Here is a 20,347-nt window from a genome sequence, read left to right as displayed (position 1 = left end):
GTTGAATCCTATTTGTGCTGCCATGTACACTTCTGGAAATTAAGTTATAACATTTAAATGATTAACATATCGAATGTTTCATTTGTTACTTAGCCCACTTGGTAGTAAGCTTTAGTCAAGACAGCTGACAGGCAAACAATCTTTTGGCAAACAAGCAAGTTTCAATGAATCATACTTTGTAGTCCATACCAAATTCTAGGAAAAACCATTCCCATTCTAGATCTTGCTTCCCCAAAGGAATTCAACAAGGAATAGTTACCTCTCAATTTCATCATTAAAGCCAGCCTGAAATGACTCATTGTACAATGTTTATAATGTCCTTTTGTACTGACCTGCTATGGCTTCTTTCAAATGGTGCCTTTAACTGCTTCACACCCATTAATAACCCTCACAATACATATCGGAAGAAGGAATGTTCAGTGTTGGCCTCAGGTGGTTAAACTATCCACAAGTGCAGTTTCCAGAACCTGATGTCACATTACTGTCATGGTTGGATCTGAAAATACAATCAGAATTTATATTGGTACCATGCTTCCAATAAAATAAAAACATGACCCTGGACCTAAAATGGTATGTTTTTAATAGATCCTATCACTTAAAAGAAGGCCTGGTGTTACCCTGGTTAAACATTCAGCTACCATTTGGAAGTTTAGCAGTTCAAAACCACTAGCAACTTAGCAGGAGAGAAGATAGGAGAGAAGTTTAAAGTGCACAACTTTGAAAACTCATAGGGCCATTATGAACTGGGAGCCACACTATGACAATGAGTTTACAGTGCCACTGCCTAACACTGATGTCATAACCTATATTTAACAGAAGATATTGTTCTAGAATTTCCTTAAGAATCAAATGGAACTTTTAACCTTTGTATAAAGTTATGGTTACATGAAGAAGATCATACGTATTATATCTGTGAGGTTTAAAATGAACTGTACCTGAAATATTTGCTCTTTACCTGTGGCTCTTGAGAGATACTCTAAACTTTAGTGTCTAAAGCCTCAGGATTGAGTAATTGAGAAGCCTTTGTTATTCATAGGCCTCCATCCCACAATTAAGTGTTTATGCTAATCAGGTGAGTCAGATGCAACAGGCCAGGCCAGACAGACCACCTCTTCTATCAGTTAGCTTTAGGGAAGGAGCCAGGGGATCAGGTCTACTTAAAGAGACCCCAATAAAGGCTCTGTGCCTGAACTTCCAAGGGTTTCCTGATGAATGAAAGGCATCCAATGCATGTGGGAAGGTAGTAAGTCCCTTTGGGGGGGACAACAAATTTCTGTGATGGGAACCCTCCAGATTTTGCATCTCTTCATTTGTATTTTTTGGCTATAATGAAACATTAATCCTAAGTATAGTGCTTCATGTGAGTCCTGTGAGTTACAATAATTACTTTAACTATAGTAGTAAGAACCAGCAGGCCAGAGTTGTGGTGCCCTCAGGACCCCTGAGCTGATGGCAGGAAGGTCAGAGGTAATCCCAAAATGTGTTGCCCCTAGTACAGAAAAAAGATCAGTAGTTATTCCAATCTTGTGAGTGGTTGATATTCCAAAAGATTTATGGATAAACTATTTTGTAGTCAACAAATCAGAAGTGAGGATATTATTGGAATTCTCAACTTTGAAAGTCTTGCGTAGACATGGTGGTCTGGAGAACTGTGCTCATTAGCTTGTGAGATCTCTCATCGGGTCATAGCAAAGGAACAAGTGCTTCATGGACAGCTGGTGTTGGGACAGAAAAGACTAGAGGAAAACAGAATTGAAAATAGATTTATACTGATTTTGACTTCCATACAATTTGGTGTCAGAAAAGTGGTATTTGATTTGTCCTCATAATTCCATATGACTTAACAAGTGAAAATGAGAAGGCATGCATCTGGTACCCATCACTAGCATTGAATAGAATCTGAATTCTATTTCTTTTTAACAAAATACTGAAGGAAATTAAATGCTACAAGCCGAAAACAACGACTCATCAATTTCTATTTTATGTATAAAGAATGGCACTATCTTACCCTCAATATTATTATAGTAGTACTTATCAGTCAGATATTACTTTATTGCCCAAAGTGCCCATATCCAAAATGGAAGAGAAAAAGATTAACCCAATTTATATCTTGTAAACTTATAAGCTGCTTTCAATGAAATTGAGCTACAAAAACATTTTCGACATGGCCCTTCACCTTAACTTCATATTAGAAGTAGTCATGTAGCTTTAAACAGATTCAGATGTCCAGGTAAACTCTGGCTGTGAACATTTTGTTGTGTGATTTCAATCCTACACGTATTCCGAAGAGCAGCTAGTGTGTATCTGTGTGTTTGACACAATCCATATGAAAGCAGAAGGAATTGTGCTTGAAATTCCACATTCTCCTACTAGTCCTATTTCCTTGATACCAGCAGATAAAGATGCCTGGGTGGTGAATTATTTAAGGTGGCTCTTCTAGCCATAGTCTCCACCTCTCAGCAAAGAACCTTTTCATGCATGGGTCTGGAAGGAGGTAGGGGAAGATCCTGATAAGATTCCCCTCTGACTAATTGGGAATCGGATTCCCAGGAGACAAGCTTTGGAGTGGACTGCCACTGGGTGCTTCCTTGGGGCCATTGGACTTGCTGGCCCAGGAAGTGGAGCTGAGTGCTTTTGAGCTGAGGCTTGCTGGAGTGGGGTGCCTTTGGCTGCTAAATTCAGGGAGCTGGGTTTGCTGACCACAGAGCCTGAGCTGAATGCCCTCGGGTTGAGGCTTACAGCAGCAGGGTCTGCCCCTTTGGGCACTTATTAGGTGACCTGAAAGAACATTGTATTCTGTCCTGATAAACAACTCTCCTGAACTTTGATTACTGGCATGAAAATGTGTTAACTTCCTTAATGAACCTTTTAATGATTAATTTTGTCTCTGCGCTCTGTGTAGCCATTGCAATGGATATTGGAACCAGGAGAGGTAAAACAGTGAATATTAATTTAGACATTCCAATAGAAATGAAAATAACAAATCCTTTTGCCAATTAGTGTTGTTGCTTTGTTTTAAAAAGAAGAAAGGAAAGAAATATCAAAGCCCTTTTGCCAAATATCTGGTTTAAAAACATTTCCATATGAGTGCAGAGTAGAGACTCAAAGCCCATCGTTGGGCAACTGAACACCCCCTTACTGAAGGGTTGTGGGGAGGAGGTGAGCAAGTCAGGATGCAGGGTAGCAACAATGAAACATATAACTCTCCTCTAGTTCTTAAATGCTTCCTCCTCCCCCCACTATCATGATCCCAATTCTACCTTACAAATCTGACTAGACCAGCACATTGGTACAGATAGCAATTGCAAACACAGGGAATCCCGGATATATGACCCCTTCAGGACCAGTGGTGAGGGTGGCGATGCCTGGAGGGTGGAGGGAATGTGGGATGGAAAGGGGGAACCGATTACAAGAATATATGTATAGCCTCCCCCCTGAGGGATGGACAGCAGAGAAATGGGCGGGGGGAGATGTCGGACAGTGTAACATGACAAAATAATAATAATTTATGAATTATGAAGGGTTCATGAGGGAAGAAGGAGCGGGGAGGGAGAGGGAAAAATTGAGCCCATAGTAAGGGCTCAAGTAGAAGACAAATGTTTTGAAAATGATGATGGCAACAAATGTACAAATGTGCTTGACACAATGGATGTATGTATGGATTGTGATAAGAATTGTACGAGCCCCCAATAAAATGATTTAAAAAAAAAAAAACATGTCCAAAGAACAACTCATTTTAGATCGAGGATCATCTCTCTGTATTTTTTTCCACTATTGCTTTTCCACATAGGTACATGTGATCTCAGAAATCCACAATCTAATTTGTAAAGAGTACATTAGGGTTCAAATTTAAGGGAACAGAAATTTATCCTACATCCTGGTTTGTTAAAATGTGTGCACTAGTCTTTGCGCTGTGCTAATGGAACAGGTGATCGTGGTATATGTGGAAAATACTCTCTGTGGTTCACTTTGATTACTTCCTGTGTATTTCCCATATATAGAACTCTTTTCTCTTCAAGGCTTAATTCAATTCTTCCTCTTCCATGAATAAGTATAGTAACAATTATCATGATTATACTTATAATAATTCTTTGCATAGTATTTTATATAATTTATGTTTAGTCCTTTGATGTTATTGTGCATTTTATTGCTGAATTATGCTCTGTTAGGTACAAATTTTTGGTTTAGAGATGTTATCTAGGAAGGTCACCCAGTATGCATGGATTTCCAGGTCTTTTTCCCTTTTATCTTTCCTACCAACTTGCTATTTCCAAAAGGTGGAAACAGCCCCGACTTTAATCTTCCCAACACTTTCTATTTACTCTCCCTTGGCATTTCCCCAACTCGAGTCACAGCTCCTGCTAGGTAGGATGAAAGGCTGATTTATTCACATAACAGTGGACATGGCGTTGCTCACGAGGAACAATAATACTAATGGCCATTTTTTAGCATGCTACTTGTTTGGGGAGAAGTTTTGCTGTTCTTTCCTTTCATCCTCACAAAACTTCATATGTCGGCATTATCATTGTACAGATTACCTAAAAAAAGACTGACGATCAAATAAATAGCAATTGCCAAAGGCAGTTTAAAATATTGACACCAGTGCCAACCTAATCCTTTCATTTAATCCTTACAAATAGATATTTGAGTGAATATATTGTGGGTTTTGAGGAGGACAAATAATGTGAATTTACTAACTTTACCCAAAGAATGGTAAAATGGATGAGGGATAGTGTGTAAATTTGGGGCGATTTGAAGGACCAGAAGAGGAATAGGAATTACAATGGCATTAATCTTTATGGACACTGTTGTGAGTTAGGACACCAGGAAATGCTGTTCCTGGAGGATATGGGAGTGCGGGAACCTTGCCAAGATAGAGAATTCTAAACTAAAGTACTGCTGGTTAAAATGAATTTCCACTCAAGCCTTTTATTCCAAGTAGCCCCAGAACCCATGCATGCAATTAAGGGCCTGCCTGCTGAGTACATTTCTTCCACAAGGGCTTGACATTCTATAGTATGGAGAGCCTATAACTGATTCATTCCTATTATGAAGAAGAAAGTAAACGGTTTTGAATTAAGTAAACCAGTTTTTTGCTTTCAAAACCCTAAACTCATTACGGAGTATAAACTCTTTAACTGTTGCCCGTTTATCAAGTCCACCACTTGTATGTCCGTTTGTCCTACTGTGGTAGCTTATGTGTTGCTGTGATGCTGAAATGGACTTCATGGAGTTGGGTTTGGTTTGGGGTTTCATATGTACATGTCAGTTGTACCTTGAATAAGGAAAACAGAAGAGCCCTTGCATTTGAATTACGGTGCTTTCAAAGAATATTTAAAGTACTGTGGACTACCAAGAGAACCAACAGATCTGTCTCTGAAGAAGACGGCTAGAACACTCCTTAGAGGCCAGGATGAGGAGACGGCACCTCACTTACTTTGGCATGAAAAGTTCTTTGGGCTGGCCAAGACCCGTCTCTGGAGAAGGATCTCAGGCTTGGTAAAGGAGGGGGGCAGATAAAGAGGCGGGCCCTTGACAAGATGGATTGACACAGGGGCTGCAAAAATGGGGTCCAATATAAGGAAAATTGTGAGGATGGCACAGAACACGGACTGTGTTCTGTTGAACATGGGGTCACTAAATCAGAGTGGACTTAACGGTACCTGACAGACAAGCAACTTTATCCACTACATAATGTATATGTAAATGAGGAACACCTATGAAATGAAGTTATAAATATATATTAGTATGAAAAATTGGGAAACTGGGAGATTGATAATATTATTCATTACTAATTTTACCTTTATGAAAAATCCAAATTATTTGTTAATGTTTTCTTTTTAAAAATCTTATCCTGACATATCTCATTTCGTTTTTTCTGGTTTTTTCCCACTTACAAATATTATAGTAGTTAATCACCTCAGGATCCACAGCACACAAAGCTTTACTAAGGTTCTCTTTACTGAGCCATGACCTGGAGAGGGAGCAGAGTGAGGAGAGAGATGCCAGCTGAGTCTGAACTCTCTGGAGAAGAGTCCTGATGTGTTCTTTGATTCAAATGAAAGATCAGAACAAAAAGAGCACATATTTATGACCCAAAGGAGATTTTGAGATCAAGTTCAATCAAATAATATGTGGTTTTCTCATCCATTTAAAGGACTACAAGTACCTAAACTCATTGTAGAGCTCTTTGTTTGACTACATTAACAGTTCCCATAAGCTCTTTGTTAATGTCCTTGTTAGTTCTGCCATTCATTGATGGGCAGGCACAACACCGCCTGGTCCTGCATCAGACTCATCGTCACTGCTACCTTATAATCACCCTTTGTTGTAGCCACTGAGTTAGTCCATCTTGTTGAGAGGCTTCTATCTTGTCCCCCTCTATCTCTGCTCGTGTAAAGATTTACAGCCTGGGAAACACTATATAGTGTCTGTATGAGTCAACATGGACTTGACCATAGTAGGTTCTTACCAAACATGATTGTCCTACTGTAGCATCTAGACTCTCCTGATAACATGCGCAAAGTAAGCAAAACAAACCCCAAATGTGTTCCTTATGGAATATTCTAGACATATTTCTTTCAGGACAGATTAATTTCTCCTTCTGGCAATCAATGATATATTCTTCACCAAGACCATATTCAAATGCATCAATTCTTCCCCAGTCTTCCTTAAATATGGTCCAGCTTTCACATGCGCATGAGGTGATTGAAAACAACTTGGCATGGATCCGGCACATCTTAGTCCTCAAAGTGACTTCTTTGCTCTTTAACACTTTTTTTTAAATCATTTTATTGGGGGCTCATACAACTCTTATCACAATCCATGCATACATTGTGTCAAGTACATTTGTACATTTGTTACCATCATCATTCTCAAAACAATTTCTTTCTATTTGAGCCCTTGGTATCAGCTCCTCATTTTTCCCCTCCCTCCCCCACCCTCCCTCTCTCATGAACCCTTGATAATTTATAAATTGTTACTGTTTTTTTCATGCCTTACACTGTCCGATGTCTCCCTTCACCCACTTTTCTGTTGTGCATCCCCCAGGGAGGGGGTTATATGTAGATCATTGTGATCGGTGCCCCCTTTCTCCTCCACCTTCCCCTTCCCCTCCTGGTATCACTACTCTCATTATTGGTCCTGAGGCGTTTATCTGTCCTGGATTCCCTGTGTTTCCTGCTCTAATTTGTACCAGTATACATCCTCTGGTCTAGCCAGATTTGTAAGGTAGAATTGGGATCATGAGAGTGGTGGTGGGGTGAGGGGCGGAGAGGAACCATTAAAGAACTAGAGGAAAGTTGTATGTTTAATCAGTGCTATACTGCACCCTGACTGGCTCATCTCCTCCCTGTGACCCTTCTATAAGGGAATGTCCAGTTGCTTACAGATGGCCTTTAGGTCTCCACACCCCACTACCCCTCATTCACAATGGTATGATGTTTTGTTCTTTAATGCCTGATTCCTGATCCCATCAACACCTCATGATCACACAGGCTGGTGTGCTTTTTCCATGTGGGCTTTGTTGCTTCTCAGCTAGATGGCCGCTTGTTCACCTTCAAACCTTTAAGACTTCAGATGCTATATCTTTTGATAACGGGGCACCATCCGTTTTCATCACTACATTTGCTTATGTACCCGCTTTGTCTTCAGTGATCCTGGCAGGAAGGTGAGCATCATGGAATGCCAGTTTAATAGAACAAAGCGTTCTTGCATTAAGGGAGTACTTGAGTAGAGGTCCAATGTCCATATGCTACCCTAAGACATCGGACAGGGCAAGATATGACAAAATAACAATTTATAAACTATCAAGGGCTCATTAGAGAAGGGGGAGCTGGGAGGGAGAGAAAAAATGAGGACCTAATGTCGAGGGTTTAAGTGGAGAGAAAATGTTTTGAGAATGAAGTACAAATGCGCTTTACACAATTGATGTGTGTATGGATTGTGATAAGAGTTGTATGAGCCCCTAATAAAATGTTTTAAAAAAATAAGTAAATAAATAAAATACTAAACCTATAAATATATGCACAAAGATCTATTTCCCCATCATAATACATAAATATATGGGCATTTATAGAGTTCTTTAACACTTTAAAGAAGTAGGGGCAGTAGATTTACGTAGTGTCTAAATATGTTGTTTGATTTCTTGACTGCAGCTTCCATGAGCATTGATTGTGGATCCAAACAACATGGATTCACTGATAACATATTTTTCTCCATTAATCATGATATTTATTATTGATCCAGTTATGAAAAATTTTGTTTTCTTCCTATTGTGATATAATCCTCCTAAAGGTTGTAATCTATAATATTTATCCTATAGTTTTCATTTTCAGTAAGGGAGGTTTCAACAAGCAGCCTTTTGAATATTGCTCATGAGTCTTCCTCCAATTCCGTTGTTCTTGATGGAGCCCAGCTTCCTAGATTATTTGCTCAGCATACGGATTGAATGTGTCTGGTAAAACATATAACCCTCATGAGTAAATTTCCTGTGATTTTAAACCATGCCGTATGCCCTTGTTCTGTTGGAGACTGCCCCTTGGCCATTGTGCAGGTTTTACATGAGCACAATCAAGTGCTCAGGAATTCCCAGATTTCAGAATGTCTGTCATTGCAATATTATCTGTAATTTTTAAAATAATCCTCATAGTAATTTTTGTTTGGTAAACATCTTTCTGAAAGCCTCTGCTTGCAAACAAGGTACATCTGACAAGGGCAATGGCATCATTCATTATTTTATGTCCTCTTCAGAATCTGGCTTGAATTTCTGGAAGCAACTATTTTTAAAATTATATTCAGCATAATTTCACTTGCTGGTGATATTAATGTTATTGATAATCTGTCTGCATTCTGTTGGATCATCTTTATTTGGAATGGGCCCTAATATGAATCTCTTCCAGTTGGTTGGCCAAGTAGTTATTGCAAATTTCTTGTCTTATCTTATTAAGTGACCACTGTTAATGTTGTATCTGTTCATTAAAACTCTTGATTGGTCTTATTGTCCATTCCTGAAGCCCTGTTTTTGGCCCACACCTTCAGAAGCTTGGACTTCTCCGTTAGGCAAGATTGCAAGCTCCCTACTGAAACAGCTGGACATAAACCAATTCCTCTTGTTACAGTGACTCGATGCACTCCTTCCATCCTTACAAACTTTCACATCATTTACTTTTTTCCCAAAACATCCTTCAATATTGCAGTGTGAGGCTTGCTTTTTTCCCTCTCTTTTGTTTTTCTTTCAGCTTGATAAATATAAAGATATGGTTTTCTAACTCTAAGTCTTTGCATGTTTCATTATAATATTTTACACTGTCTTCTTGTGTCATGCTTTGAAATCGTTGTTCAGCTCCTTGTATTTGTAATGAATAAATCATTGGTCTTACAAAATTCTATCATCTTTTACAATGAATACGTCTTTGTTCTAAGTTTCGTAGTCCAATGACCAGTTCCACGTAAACATACTGACCAGTGCTGGCATTCCTGTTCTTCTCAAGTCTGTGTATAGTTTGTAATGATCCACAGTCATAGTCAATAAAACACAAAAAACATTTTTCTGATATTCTCTGCCTTGAGTCAAGATCCATCTGACATCAGCAATGAGAGACCTTGTTCCATGTCCTCTTCTGAATCTGGCCTGAACCACTGGTAGCTCCCGAGCACTGCTGCAGCCTTTGTTAGATGATCTAAAGCAAAACTATTTGCATGTGAGATCAAGCATATGCTTCCATAGTTTAAACATTCTGTTGTGACACCTTTCCTTGTAATGGGTACAAATATGTATTTCTTCTAGCCAAGTAGTTGTCTTAATCCCAACCAATATTGTCCATTAATAGAGAAGACCTTCTAAAATGGCACTATAGTGATTTGCATATAAAGTATATAATTATACTAAATCACATAAAGAATTAGGGTTATAGGGACATATCAATTGACTATAACTCATAGACTATAGGATTATCTGACTTAAAATGGCTAATCTCAGTTTATTTCTGCTTACCACGCCTAGTATCTTAATCTTTATGCATTCAATTTGATTTTTGATGACTTAGCTTTTAATAGGCTCATACTTGGTGCATTCCATGTTTTGATTACTAATGGGTTTTTGCAATAGTTTGTTACCATTTTATACTGTGTCACATCAGTTTATGCAGGTCCCCCAAAACATTACTGCGTTCCCATTAAAGTTTACTTTATTTTGAGGCAGCAACTCTTTCTGAGTCATATTTTGAGTGCTTCTCACACAACTGTATCAGACATATACTGTTGATATTCTTAAGGTATTCATTCGCTAGGTCCTCATTCTCAGTCTGTATTAATCTGTAAGATACACTAAAGCCTGTCCACTGTGATTGACTTCACTGGTACTGGAAATGCTGGAGACATAGCTGCCAGCATCACTGGAGCACACAAGATGCCACAGTATGGAAAACCAGCAGATACGCATAGCTCATACCTACAGAAATAATATTTTGTTCAACTCGGGAGAGAATCTTTAACATGTAATATATGGTTGTCGTGTATCCTTTGAATAAGCATTGTAAGCCCTTACACCTGCCTTAATAGAGTGACCTGGGGTCCACAGTCAAGTTCATTATCCTTTCTGAATTTTGTTATATATGCCTGTAAGTTTTCCATAAGATGCTTTCATATAGAGGAGGCTCTTGTGAGGATAGAATGAGGTTAATGCATTTAAAGCTTAGCATGATGTGTGGCTAAATTTACAACCTTGTACATATTGATCCACTACAGCTAGTCATAAGGAGGGGTGGTGGAATTTTAGGCCCTCTTCCAGGAGCTCTGGCGGCTGTCTGCTGCATGAGAAAGTTTGGTGGTTCAAACCTACCAGCCGCTGCATGAAAGAACGAGTCCGTTCCTATGAAGGTTTACAAAGCTGGGAAACCTATGCAGATTCAGCAGGAGTCAGAATTGTCTCAATATTAGTGGGTTTGGAAACAATTTTCATGGTTTTTAGAGAAATAATATAAAAGTAGGATATATCAAACTAGGTGCAAAAATAACTATACAGAATAAAAGTAGCATACATTTAGAATTTGTAAAGATCCAAAGTATCAGAAAAGTAATACTATTTTAATTCCTTAGCTGTCTGGCAATCTTTAAAGTACTTTTTTTTTTACCCCATGACTCGCAGTCAAGAAAGATTTCAGGCGAGGAACAACATTCAGAACAGAGGCAGAGAAGAGGGTTGAATGGAAAGAGTGAGTCTATTGAAGGGGATGATTTTGTAGAGAATTCTAATAGGCCTTTAGCTGTTCAAGCACCTAGTGGAATGTAGCGTTCTGCCATTTATTCAGCTAATGGCAGACCTTTCACCATTCATGAGCTGCTTTTCTCCCATCATGGACTGGCTTTCTAGTGGGTCTTCTGCTATGGGCTGAATCTGGGCACCTCAGACTCCCTTCTGTGCCCTTGTCCCAGGACCAAAACCCAGTGGTAGGTCCAGGCATTGTGGATGTAATGGGGATAGCTGTCTTTCCCCACCCAGTCTTTTCTCTGGCTCTGGTCCTGTCCGCAGTCCTTGGTGCTGGAGAGATAAGTGGGAACTGTGGGCCCCCCTCTCTTTTGCATGAGGATTTCTGCTGTCAGTCCCTTCTTTTCTCCCCTTGCCCAGCAGCTCCATCGAGCTAACAGTGGTGTTGGTTACGTTCTTTACAACTTGTGAACATTCTCAAAATTTAGGTTCTGGTGTTTCTGGTTTATGTGCTCAAATTAAAAAAAAAAAAAATTATTCTTAGAGTAGTACTTGGCCTCAAATCACACATCTTCGTTCTCTTCCCTTTGTCAGTATTAGACACCATATTTATTTCATTTAATTAACATAATGCTGTTTGCGTGTGGCCTGTTTGTAGATGAACTTTCTAAAAGAATGAATTCAAATTTCATAAATGTGAAAAGGTGGTTTTGTTCTGAGGGTTCATGCGGCCTCGTCAAGTCCCTAGAATTTAGTTTTTGAGTTTGCTTATTACGTAATATTTTCAAGAAGGGAGAAGGAGAGAGGGAAATGGAAGTAAAGATTGAGAAAGAGAGAGAGAGAGATTGAGAGAGAGCGGGAGAGATGTCTAATCATCTGCAGACAAAGGAACTTAAGACAAGCAGGACTTGACTAACCAGTTCCAGGGGAAATTCTCTGTGTCAAAGTTAGTTCACATTAAATGTTTAAAATTAACCCTTCACACATAATAGGCTTCTTCTATGAGTTAGAATCAAGTAGATGACAGTGAATTTTACTTAGTTTGATTGGGTGTGACCTCTGTGTACACTATAGTTGTGTCATGAGTTGTCCATTTATTGCATTTTGGTAATATAAAAACCAAAAACTCGTTGATTTTCCCCAGGCACAGGCATTACAATACTCCACTCTCATCCTCCTCCTGCTGAATGTAGAAGCTGTGTAGCAAGATTTCTAGCTCTAACCTGTGTACAGTGATGTTTCACTACTGCATGAGGAAGACACCTTATTGCCTATCGATGCTGCCGAAAATAAACTTGGGGACTGAAAGCAAAGTCTTAGGAGCACAGCACTTGGGTGCTGTCCAAACTGGCAGTCCCAGAGCTGCTGCTCTGACAAACTGTTGCTTCAGCCTGGCCCCACTTTGAGCAGGCTTAAAGCCTTTATCTCTTTTGATGAAAACAATCACTGGAATTACTTTTTGTTCTCCACATTCAGACATATTTCATTTCACTGGTGTTTGAAATGTATCTCTTCACTCTGTCTCCTACATCAACACCTACCTAAAAGTACTATTAAAACATGATTTTCAAACTCTTTTCAAACTCAATAATTACTCTCTAAATAAAACTGAACTTGTCTTTCAATGTGCAAAACAGGAAAAATAAGGAAGTTCTGTATTGTAGGACCCTCTTTCTTTCCACGGTTCACATGCAATTCCCAGGAGTATAATCTGAAAACCTCTAGAATAATGGCAAGAACCCTAGACAAAGGCGTCACCATCACTGGAATAACTTAATTACATTTAAGAAGCATTTGTTAAACATGTTCGGTATGACAAGCAATACAAATCCTCGGAAAAACAAACACATTATAATAGCTTATTTTGAGTACAGGAAAAAGCATGTACATGGATAAGTAAAATACAATGCCATAGATGCTATCACAGGTTTCTAGACAAGTTTAATGATATGATTCAACCCGTCTGGAACTTGGTTTCTCTAAATGTAAAATAACCAACCTGAAACAACCTACTTATTTTACTTGTATGGCTCTGTTAATATTATTCTGCTACTGATTTTGATCAGGAAGGGAAACTATGGAAAATGAAGATTTTTTAAAATGAAGTCACGCTTGGATGTTACATGTGTAAATTATTATTATTTTTTAATTGAGAAAAAAAAATATGTCTTGTAAACAGAGAGACAAGGGTAGCAACTAGAGAGATGTTAAGGAGCCACCACCACCCCCCACTGCCCTCCTGGGGCCTCATGTGGGGTTTCAGAGGCTGCACACCTTTATCAGGAGCCCTGGAAGTGCATCGAGGGTTTCTAACCTTGAGGTCAGCAGCGTGAAACCATAAGCCATTCTGCAGGCGAAAGAAGAGGCTATTTATTGCTGTGAAGAGATACAGTGTCATAAGCCCAAAGGGGCAAATCTACCCTACCCTATAGGTAGGGTCGTTGTGAGTTGAAATCTATTTTTGTGTTGTTGTTGTTGTTGTTTTGAGGAGGGGAGAGTAAATCCTTTTTGGGAGCAGATAGTCTCATCTTTCCCTTACAGAGCTGTCTGTGGGTTTGAACCACTGACTTGTAGTTTGCAGTTGAGTGCTCACCTGACAGCCCCACTTTACTAGCATACTTCCTCCTCCTTCATGACTGATAGGATAATACCGATCTATCACCCAAGTTAAAAAGATTAGGGAAAAGGAAAGTGCAAGCCTGGGAATGCTAAAAGGTGTCAGGAAGATCCTAATTTTTATCTCCTGGCATTAAAAAATGCATTGATTATTAAAATTGGGGTTTTGAGGTACAATCTGTATACAGTACCATCCAAAGAACATCATATACCGTAATTTGATCTCTTTTGAAAACTGGGTCAGACTGCACAGCCACCACTCCTATGGAAATACAGATTACCTGCATTGCTTCACAAAGTGCCCAGGTCACTTCTGTCTTTCTCACCCCAAAAGTAACCCTGCTCTGATTTTCAAAGTTAGCTATTTATATGATTGGCTACACTTTTATTAATAGGTTTTTCAGGGACTAGTAAATAGTGCAGCATGCTGATAAACAACTCCGTATGTCCTTTTACTAATTAATAATTAAGTAAAATGAGAAGATAAATCTACTTGAGAGTACATAAATGAAGAGTGAATGAAATTAATGTATTTCAAACTGAGAATAGAGTTTGAACACAAATTCAATATGGAAATTAGAGTAAAGAATCACACTTCAGGGAAAAGATCTGGTGTATTTTCGACCATGTCATGACATTCAAGTTAAAATTGTACAAGATCCAATTTTCAGATTGATTATAGCAATATTATCTTTATTTCTTGTACTTCCTGAGAGATGTTTCTATCACAATTATCTGCTGGAAAGAAAAATTATAAGGAGAAGAAGACATGTGACACATTTAAATTTCAAGCCTGGAATGAGATTAATAATCATCATCATTTTACGAAATATTCTATGAGTTGTGCATTATATTTCAGATTCACTATCCTAGGCTTATATTAGCTGCATGTTACACTTGCTTATCACTCAGTGTTTATATATTTTAAGTTTTCCTTTGATAATAAACCATTTCTAGGCGGATCTCTTCAGTTTCCCTCTGAAGTCTCCCAGGAAAAAGTTGAGCTTGTAGTCTGCTATTTTAAATGTCTTCTTGTCAATGAACTTTGACTTTATCACTTGTTTTACTTACACTTTCAGAGCTTTATAGAAAAATCAGTAGATTGCGATACTTGAAAGTAAGTAAATGAACAAATGAATGAATGCCTGGGACACGCACCCACTAGGCACTGTGGGTGGAGCATAGGCAGCCAGGTGACAAAGGCAGAAAATTCAACACAATATGATGGAAATGGACCAGTCTAAAGAACAAATGCAAAGTTATGCTGTTGGGTAGAATTATCATTGGGTTTTTGTTTTTATTTTACAGCCACAGTGTTCCTAGAATTTTGGAAAAGGAGAAGAAGTATGCTAACCTATGCTTGGGACCTTACTGAATGGGAAGAGGAGGAGGTAAGATTTTAGGGTCCAGGGCATATAAGAACCAGGAAGATAAAGTAGGCTAAAACCATACACTGATTTACATATTCAGGCCAAACATCTAGGCAGCATAAGCATGTTTTGTTTTGTTTGCTTTCATCATCGTTTCTTTTTAATAAATATAACCCAATGGTTAAATAAGTAAATTTTCAAAGCGTTTATGTGATGATTCCTTAAATTACCCTAGTGAAAACATTTCTGATTAAAATATACTTTAATGTTTCTGCAGAACATAATGTATATCTAATTTTTTAATTTACTTTTTTGTGAGGACAATTAAATTTGGCCCAATCCTAGGGTGTTTGTATCAACTCTTTTTTTTTTTCCTCTAGTTTTTTTTTTTTTTTTCTTTTTTAACATTTTATTAGGGGCTCATACAACTGTTATCCCAATCCATACACACATCAATTGTGTAAAGCACATTTGTACATCGTTTCTCAAAACATTTTCTCTCCATTTAAACCCCCGACATTAGGTCCTCATTTTTCCCTTCCCTCTCTGCTCCCCCCTCCCGCATGAGCCCTTGATAGTTTATAAATGGGTATTTTGTCATATCTTGCCCTGTCCGACGTCTCCCTTCACCCACTTTTCGGTTGTATGTCCCCCAGGGAGGAGGTCACACACAGTTCCATGTAATCCGTTCCCTCTTTCCTACCCATTCTCCCTTTACCCTCCCTGTTTTGCCACTCACACCACTGGTCCTATAGGGCTCATCCGTCCTGGATTCCCTGTATTTTCAGTTCCTATCTGTACCAGTGTACCTCCTCTGGTCTAGCCAATCTTGCAAGATAGAATTCGAAAGGTTTCCTCCCCGCTCCCACTACCATGACTCGAATTCTATCTTGTATAAACTCTTATAGGAAACTTTAAAAACAAATGTAAGGTGAGGATTTGGTCCTTTGGAGAACATTATTTCCTCCCACAGGAAACCGTCCGCCCCCAGTTTGAAGCCAAGTATTACACCGTGGAGAGAGTGAATCCCATCACTGGGAAACCTGAGCTGTATCAGCCCTTCTCTGACAAAATCACCCGTCTCCTGGTTTCTGTCTCAGGAATTTTCTTCATGGTAACGTAGAACCGTTAATATTAGACCCTAATCACATGGATTCCCCAGAGGGAAAGGGGGAGTGGTGGATTATAGATGTAGAAGTAAATTCTATGATACCTACTCCTGTTGTGGCCTAGGGGATTCAAGAAGCTATTCTTTTATCAGCACTTTAGAAACCTTCATAGAATTGAACACATTCGAAATTACAAGAGGCATTGAGATCTGACATAGGGAATTTGTATATATCTTTCAATTAATTAAATGTTACAACAAGCGGATATTGTAAGAAATAAAACAAATCATATGAATTGTTCTAATAAACGAAGTATATCATACATTGTTAAAGACATTTTATTAGAATGTGGCAATGTGGACAGATTTGCATTTTACTGTGACAATGTTTTAATTGCTCCAAACCAACTTAACTCCTATGCTATTTGTTTTGACAGCAATGTAGCATTAGTTCCGTAGAGGGGAGGGAGGGGAGGAAGCGGGGAGAGCGTATCTTCTCTTAGAATGATAAACACTTCTAGTTCTTGAGGAAGATGCATCCCTTTCATCTTAGTAATGATAACCAGTGTGCACGTCTTCCCCGGCCCCACGCTGCAGATTTCCTTGGTGATCACCGCGGTGTTTGCCGTCGTGGTGTACCGTCTGGTTGTCATGGAGCAGTTTGCATCATTTAAGTGGAGTTTCGTCAAACAGCACTGGCAATTCGCGACCTCCGGAGCTGGCGTCTGTATTAATTTTGTAATCATCATGATGTTGAATGTTGTAAGTGTTACAATCCTATTTTTCAGTCATTGTAAAAGCTGGGGTTGGAGAGGGTTCTCGCGTACCTTTACTCTGTTTGTAGTCACCGATGAAAACACAAAAAACAAAACCCCAAAGCCAACCGCATCCTTTCCAAGTGGATTCACTCACAGTGACCCCAGAGGGCAGTAGAACTATGCCATACGGTTTCCCAAGCTATAATTTTTATGGCAAGTCCTGCAGAGTGGATGGGGGATTCATTAATTCGGAGCCAAGCAGCGCCAGGGCTTCTTATTCTCATTGAAGGCACATTAGCAATGACAACTCAGTTTAGCAGAAAAGAGTTTGCTTCTATGGTTTAGGTGATGGCCTTGCGATATTAAAGCCAATTCTAGTTGTACTGTCTTGCATATCCTTTGAGTTTATAACTTAGATTAGTGATAACTGTTTAGAATTGTCTTTAATTCTTTTTTAAAATTCTTTTAAATAGCTCTACAAAGTTAATATTATCTCCCATTTAAATAAATTTAAAAACTGAGGGCCAGAAAGGTTAAGTAATTTTCTGAAATCATATACCTAGTGTGTGTTAGTGCTACCATATTTGCATCATAATACAATTTATGTAGATAAATCAACAATGCATAAGTAATCATGTTGACATTAGGTATAGGGAATATATTTTGGCCCCATTGACGATGATGTTACATGATTAGGGTTGAGGAGATTGGCATCATTTCCTAATTCATTTTCAAATAATCAGGAAAGACTTTAAGAGAAAAGGGAAGAATTCAGTGTGAATGAGCAAAAACAAGTGAACAAGTAATAGATAATATATTCTATATGACTCTCATCTTAGAACAGTTAGTTTCTAAAAGTATATAGTAAAAATGAAATAATAAAATATAAAGGATGGGAGGCCTGCATGGTAGTGCAGGTTGCTAACTGCACAAAAACCCCACATTAAAAAGGAACCATTCGCATGAGGGTAAACCCACTGCCATCAAGTAGATTCTGATTCATAATGACCCTACTTGGGGTTTCTGGGACCTATACATCTTGAAGGGAGCAGAGAGCCTCATTTTTCTTCTGCTGAACAGCTTGTAGATTCAAACCAGCAAATGTGTGCTTGACAGACCAAAGCCCAACTAACCTACAATGCCAATAGAACTTCTTACGTTGTTAGTTACTTCCAGGTTGGTTCTAACCTAAAGCAACTCTGTGTACAACACAATGAACACTGCCCTATCTTCTGTCGTCTTCACAAGTACTGCTATGTTATGGTACCCACTGTACCCGTCTATGTCACTAAAGGCAATCCTCTTTATCACCTTACCAAGCTTAATGATTTTCTCCAGGGGCTGGGTCATCCTCACAACTTGTCCTAAATAGGTGAGACAAAATCTTATTATCCTTGATGCTAAGGAATGATCTGGCTGTACTTCTTCCAAGACAGATCTGTTTGCTCTTCTGGGCAATCCATGATATATTCAAGATTCTTTGCCAATTCCATAATTCAAAGACACCAATTCTTCATTCTTCCTTATTTATTGTCCACTTAGCACATTCATATGAGGTAATTGAAAATTTCTCCTCATTGACATTATCAATTTATATATAGAGATAGATAAAAATAGACCTCTATAAGAATGTAAAAAATCTTTTTTCTAACAAAATCAGGATGGTTGTTTTCTAGTAGGAGCTGGCCCCATTATTTGAGTCAAAGATAGCTACATAATTGATATGTTTAATAGAAGGAATCAACTCTTCTAATCCTAAATTGCTATATGCTTCATCTTGGTTGATTGGTTGACATAAAAGTGGCTATTAAGAGACCTGTTATTTATGATCAAGTAGTTATTCATGATTAGACTCATGACGATAAAGGAGCTTCATTGTGCATTGGGTTACGATTGGACTGCTAACCCAAAAGGCAACAGCAGTTTGAACCCTTCAGCTGCTCCACTGGAGAAATTCATATAGATTTGCAATCTAAGGAAGCCTCTGCCGCAGGTCCGATCCATCCAGTCCAGTCACAATGAATTGGAATTGACTTGAAAACAGTGGATTTAGGCAGTGTGTTATAAAATTGAAGTAGATACCCCAAGGAGATGACCAGTCATAAAAGACATTGGGGGGAGAGGGGAGGACATAAACTGGTAATGAAATCTCATAAAAGCATAGTAGTAAAAGAAAATTCTGTTTAAGTTTAAATGAAAAGATAATGCTTCATTTTGTAATTTATTTTCCATAATTTAGACTAAGGTGTAAAGCTTCCTGAGCAAATATAAACCTGACTTTTTAAATATGTCTGTCAAAGGTAGTATCAGCAATCAAACTAAAGAACATTTACTTCTCTACAAAAAATGCAAATATTCTTTAAAATATCATCATAATTAGCTAAGAGAAGTAATATAATAGGAATCATATTGGTAATATCTTAGTAATATTATAGATATGTCTTCTTTATATTTATCTAATATTATATATAAGACAGCACATTTTATACAATAGCTTGCATACACCATTTAGAACTCTCGTTGATTTAGATGCCATCAAGCCTATTCTGACCTGTAGCGATCCTGTGCAAACCAGAACCAACGCTGCCTGGTCCTGTGCCATCTTCAAAATCATTTCCGGGCCTGCGCCACTGGTGCAGCCTCTGTAGTAATCTATCTCCTGGAGGGCCGTCTTCTTTCCGCTGCCTCTCCGCTTTACCAAGCTGAACGTCTTTCTCCAGGAGCTAGTCTCTCCTGACAACTTGTCCCAAGTCTATCAGATGAAATCTTGCCATTCTTGCCTCCGAGGAGCACGCTGGCCATACTTCCTCCAAGCGAGCTCAGTGTGTCCTCAGTGGCAGGCGGTGGTGCGGTCCCGGTTCTTGTCCCGCTCTGCAATTCAAATGCAGCGGTTCTTCAGTCTTCCGTATTCAACATATCCGACTTTCCTTAAATCCTAACTGCTTTTGCTTTTGTATTTTTACATAAAGATTCAAGATATTTTTAAAAGTGGAAGAGCTCATAAACGCTTCTTCGCCCATACTAGTAGAAAAGAGGTAGGTTTGAAAAAGGGTTTAGCTTAAAGTGAGTGAGCTATGCAGCCAACTCAAGCAAAGCTAAAAGAAGATGTTCATCAGATTTAACCAGTTCAAAACAATAGCCTTCTGAATGCATGTATTCTCTTCGTTGTAAAGGCACATTTGTAGTGATCAAACAATTCTGATTTACTTGAATATACAGAATTAATGTAAGGGCTTCATAAACTGAAAAGATAAAAATAATATCCAAATGCCAAAATCTTTTTTTAATA

The 20,347-nt window shown here is 38.6% G+C and overlaps 1 protein-coding gene across 1 annotated transcript in view; it reads left to right on the top strand.

Moving 5' to 3' along the window:
• Window positions 1–20,347, top strand: part of ANO3 (anoctamin 3) — a 225,775-nt gene that overhangs the window by 149,500 nt on the left and 55,928 nt on the right. The window contains exons 14-16 of the mRNA XM_004708249.2: window positions 15,131–15,213; window positions 16,166–16,306; window positions 16,898–17,062. Of these exons, the coding sequence (XP_004708306.1) occupies window positions 15,131–15,213; window positions 16,166–16,306; window positions 16,898–17,062 (389 nt within the window). The remainder of the gene's footprint in view (window positions 1–15,130; window positions 15,214–16,165; window positions 16,307–16,897; window positions 17,063–20,347) is intronic.

This window comes from Echinops telfairi, unplaced genomic scaffold, assembly GCF_000313985.2.
Source record: "Echinops telfairi isolate 266 unplaced genomic scaffold, ASM31398v2 ScPeMD7_60;HRSCAF=208, whole genome shotgun sequence".
Taxonomy (NCBI): domain Eukaryota; kingdom Metazoa; phylum Chordata; class Mammalia; order Afrosoricida; family Tenrecidae; genus Echinops; species Echinops telfairi.
This window is presented reverse-complemented; position numbering and strand designations above follow the sequence as displayed.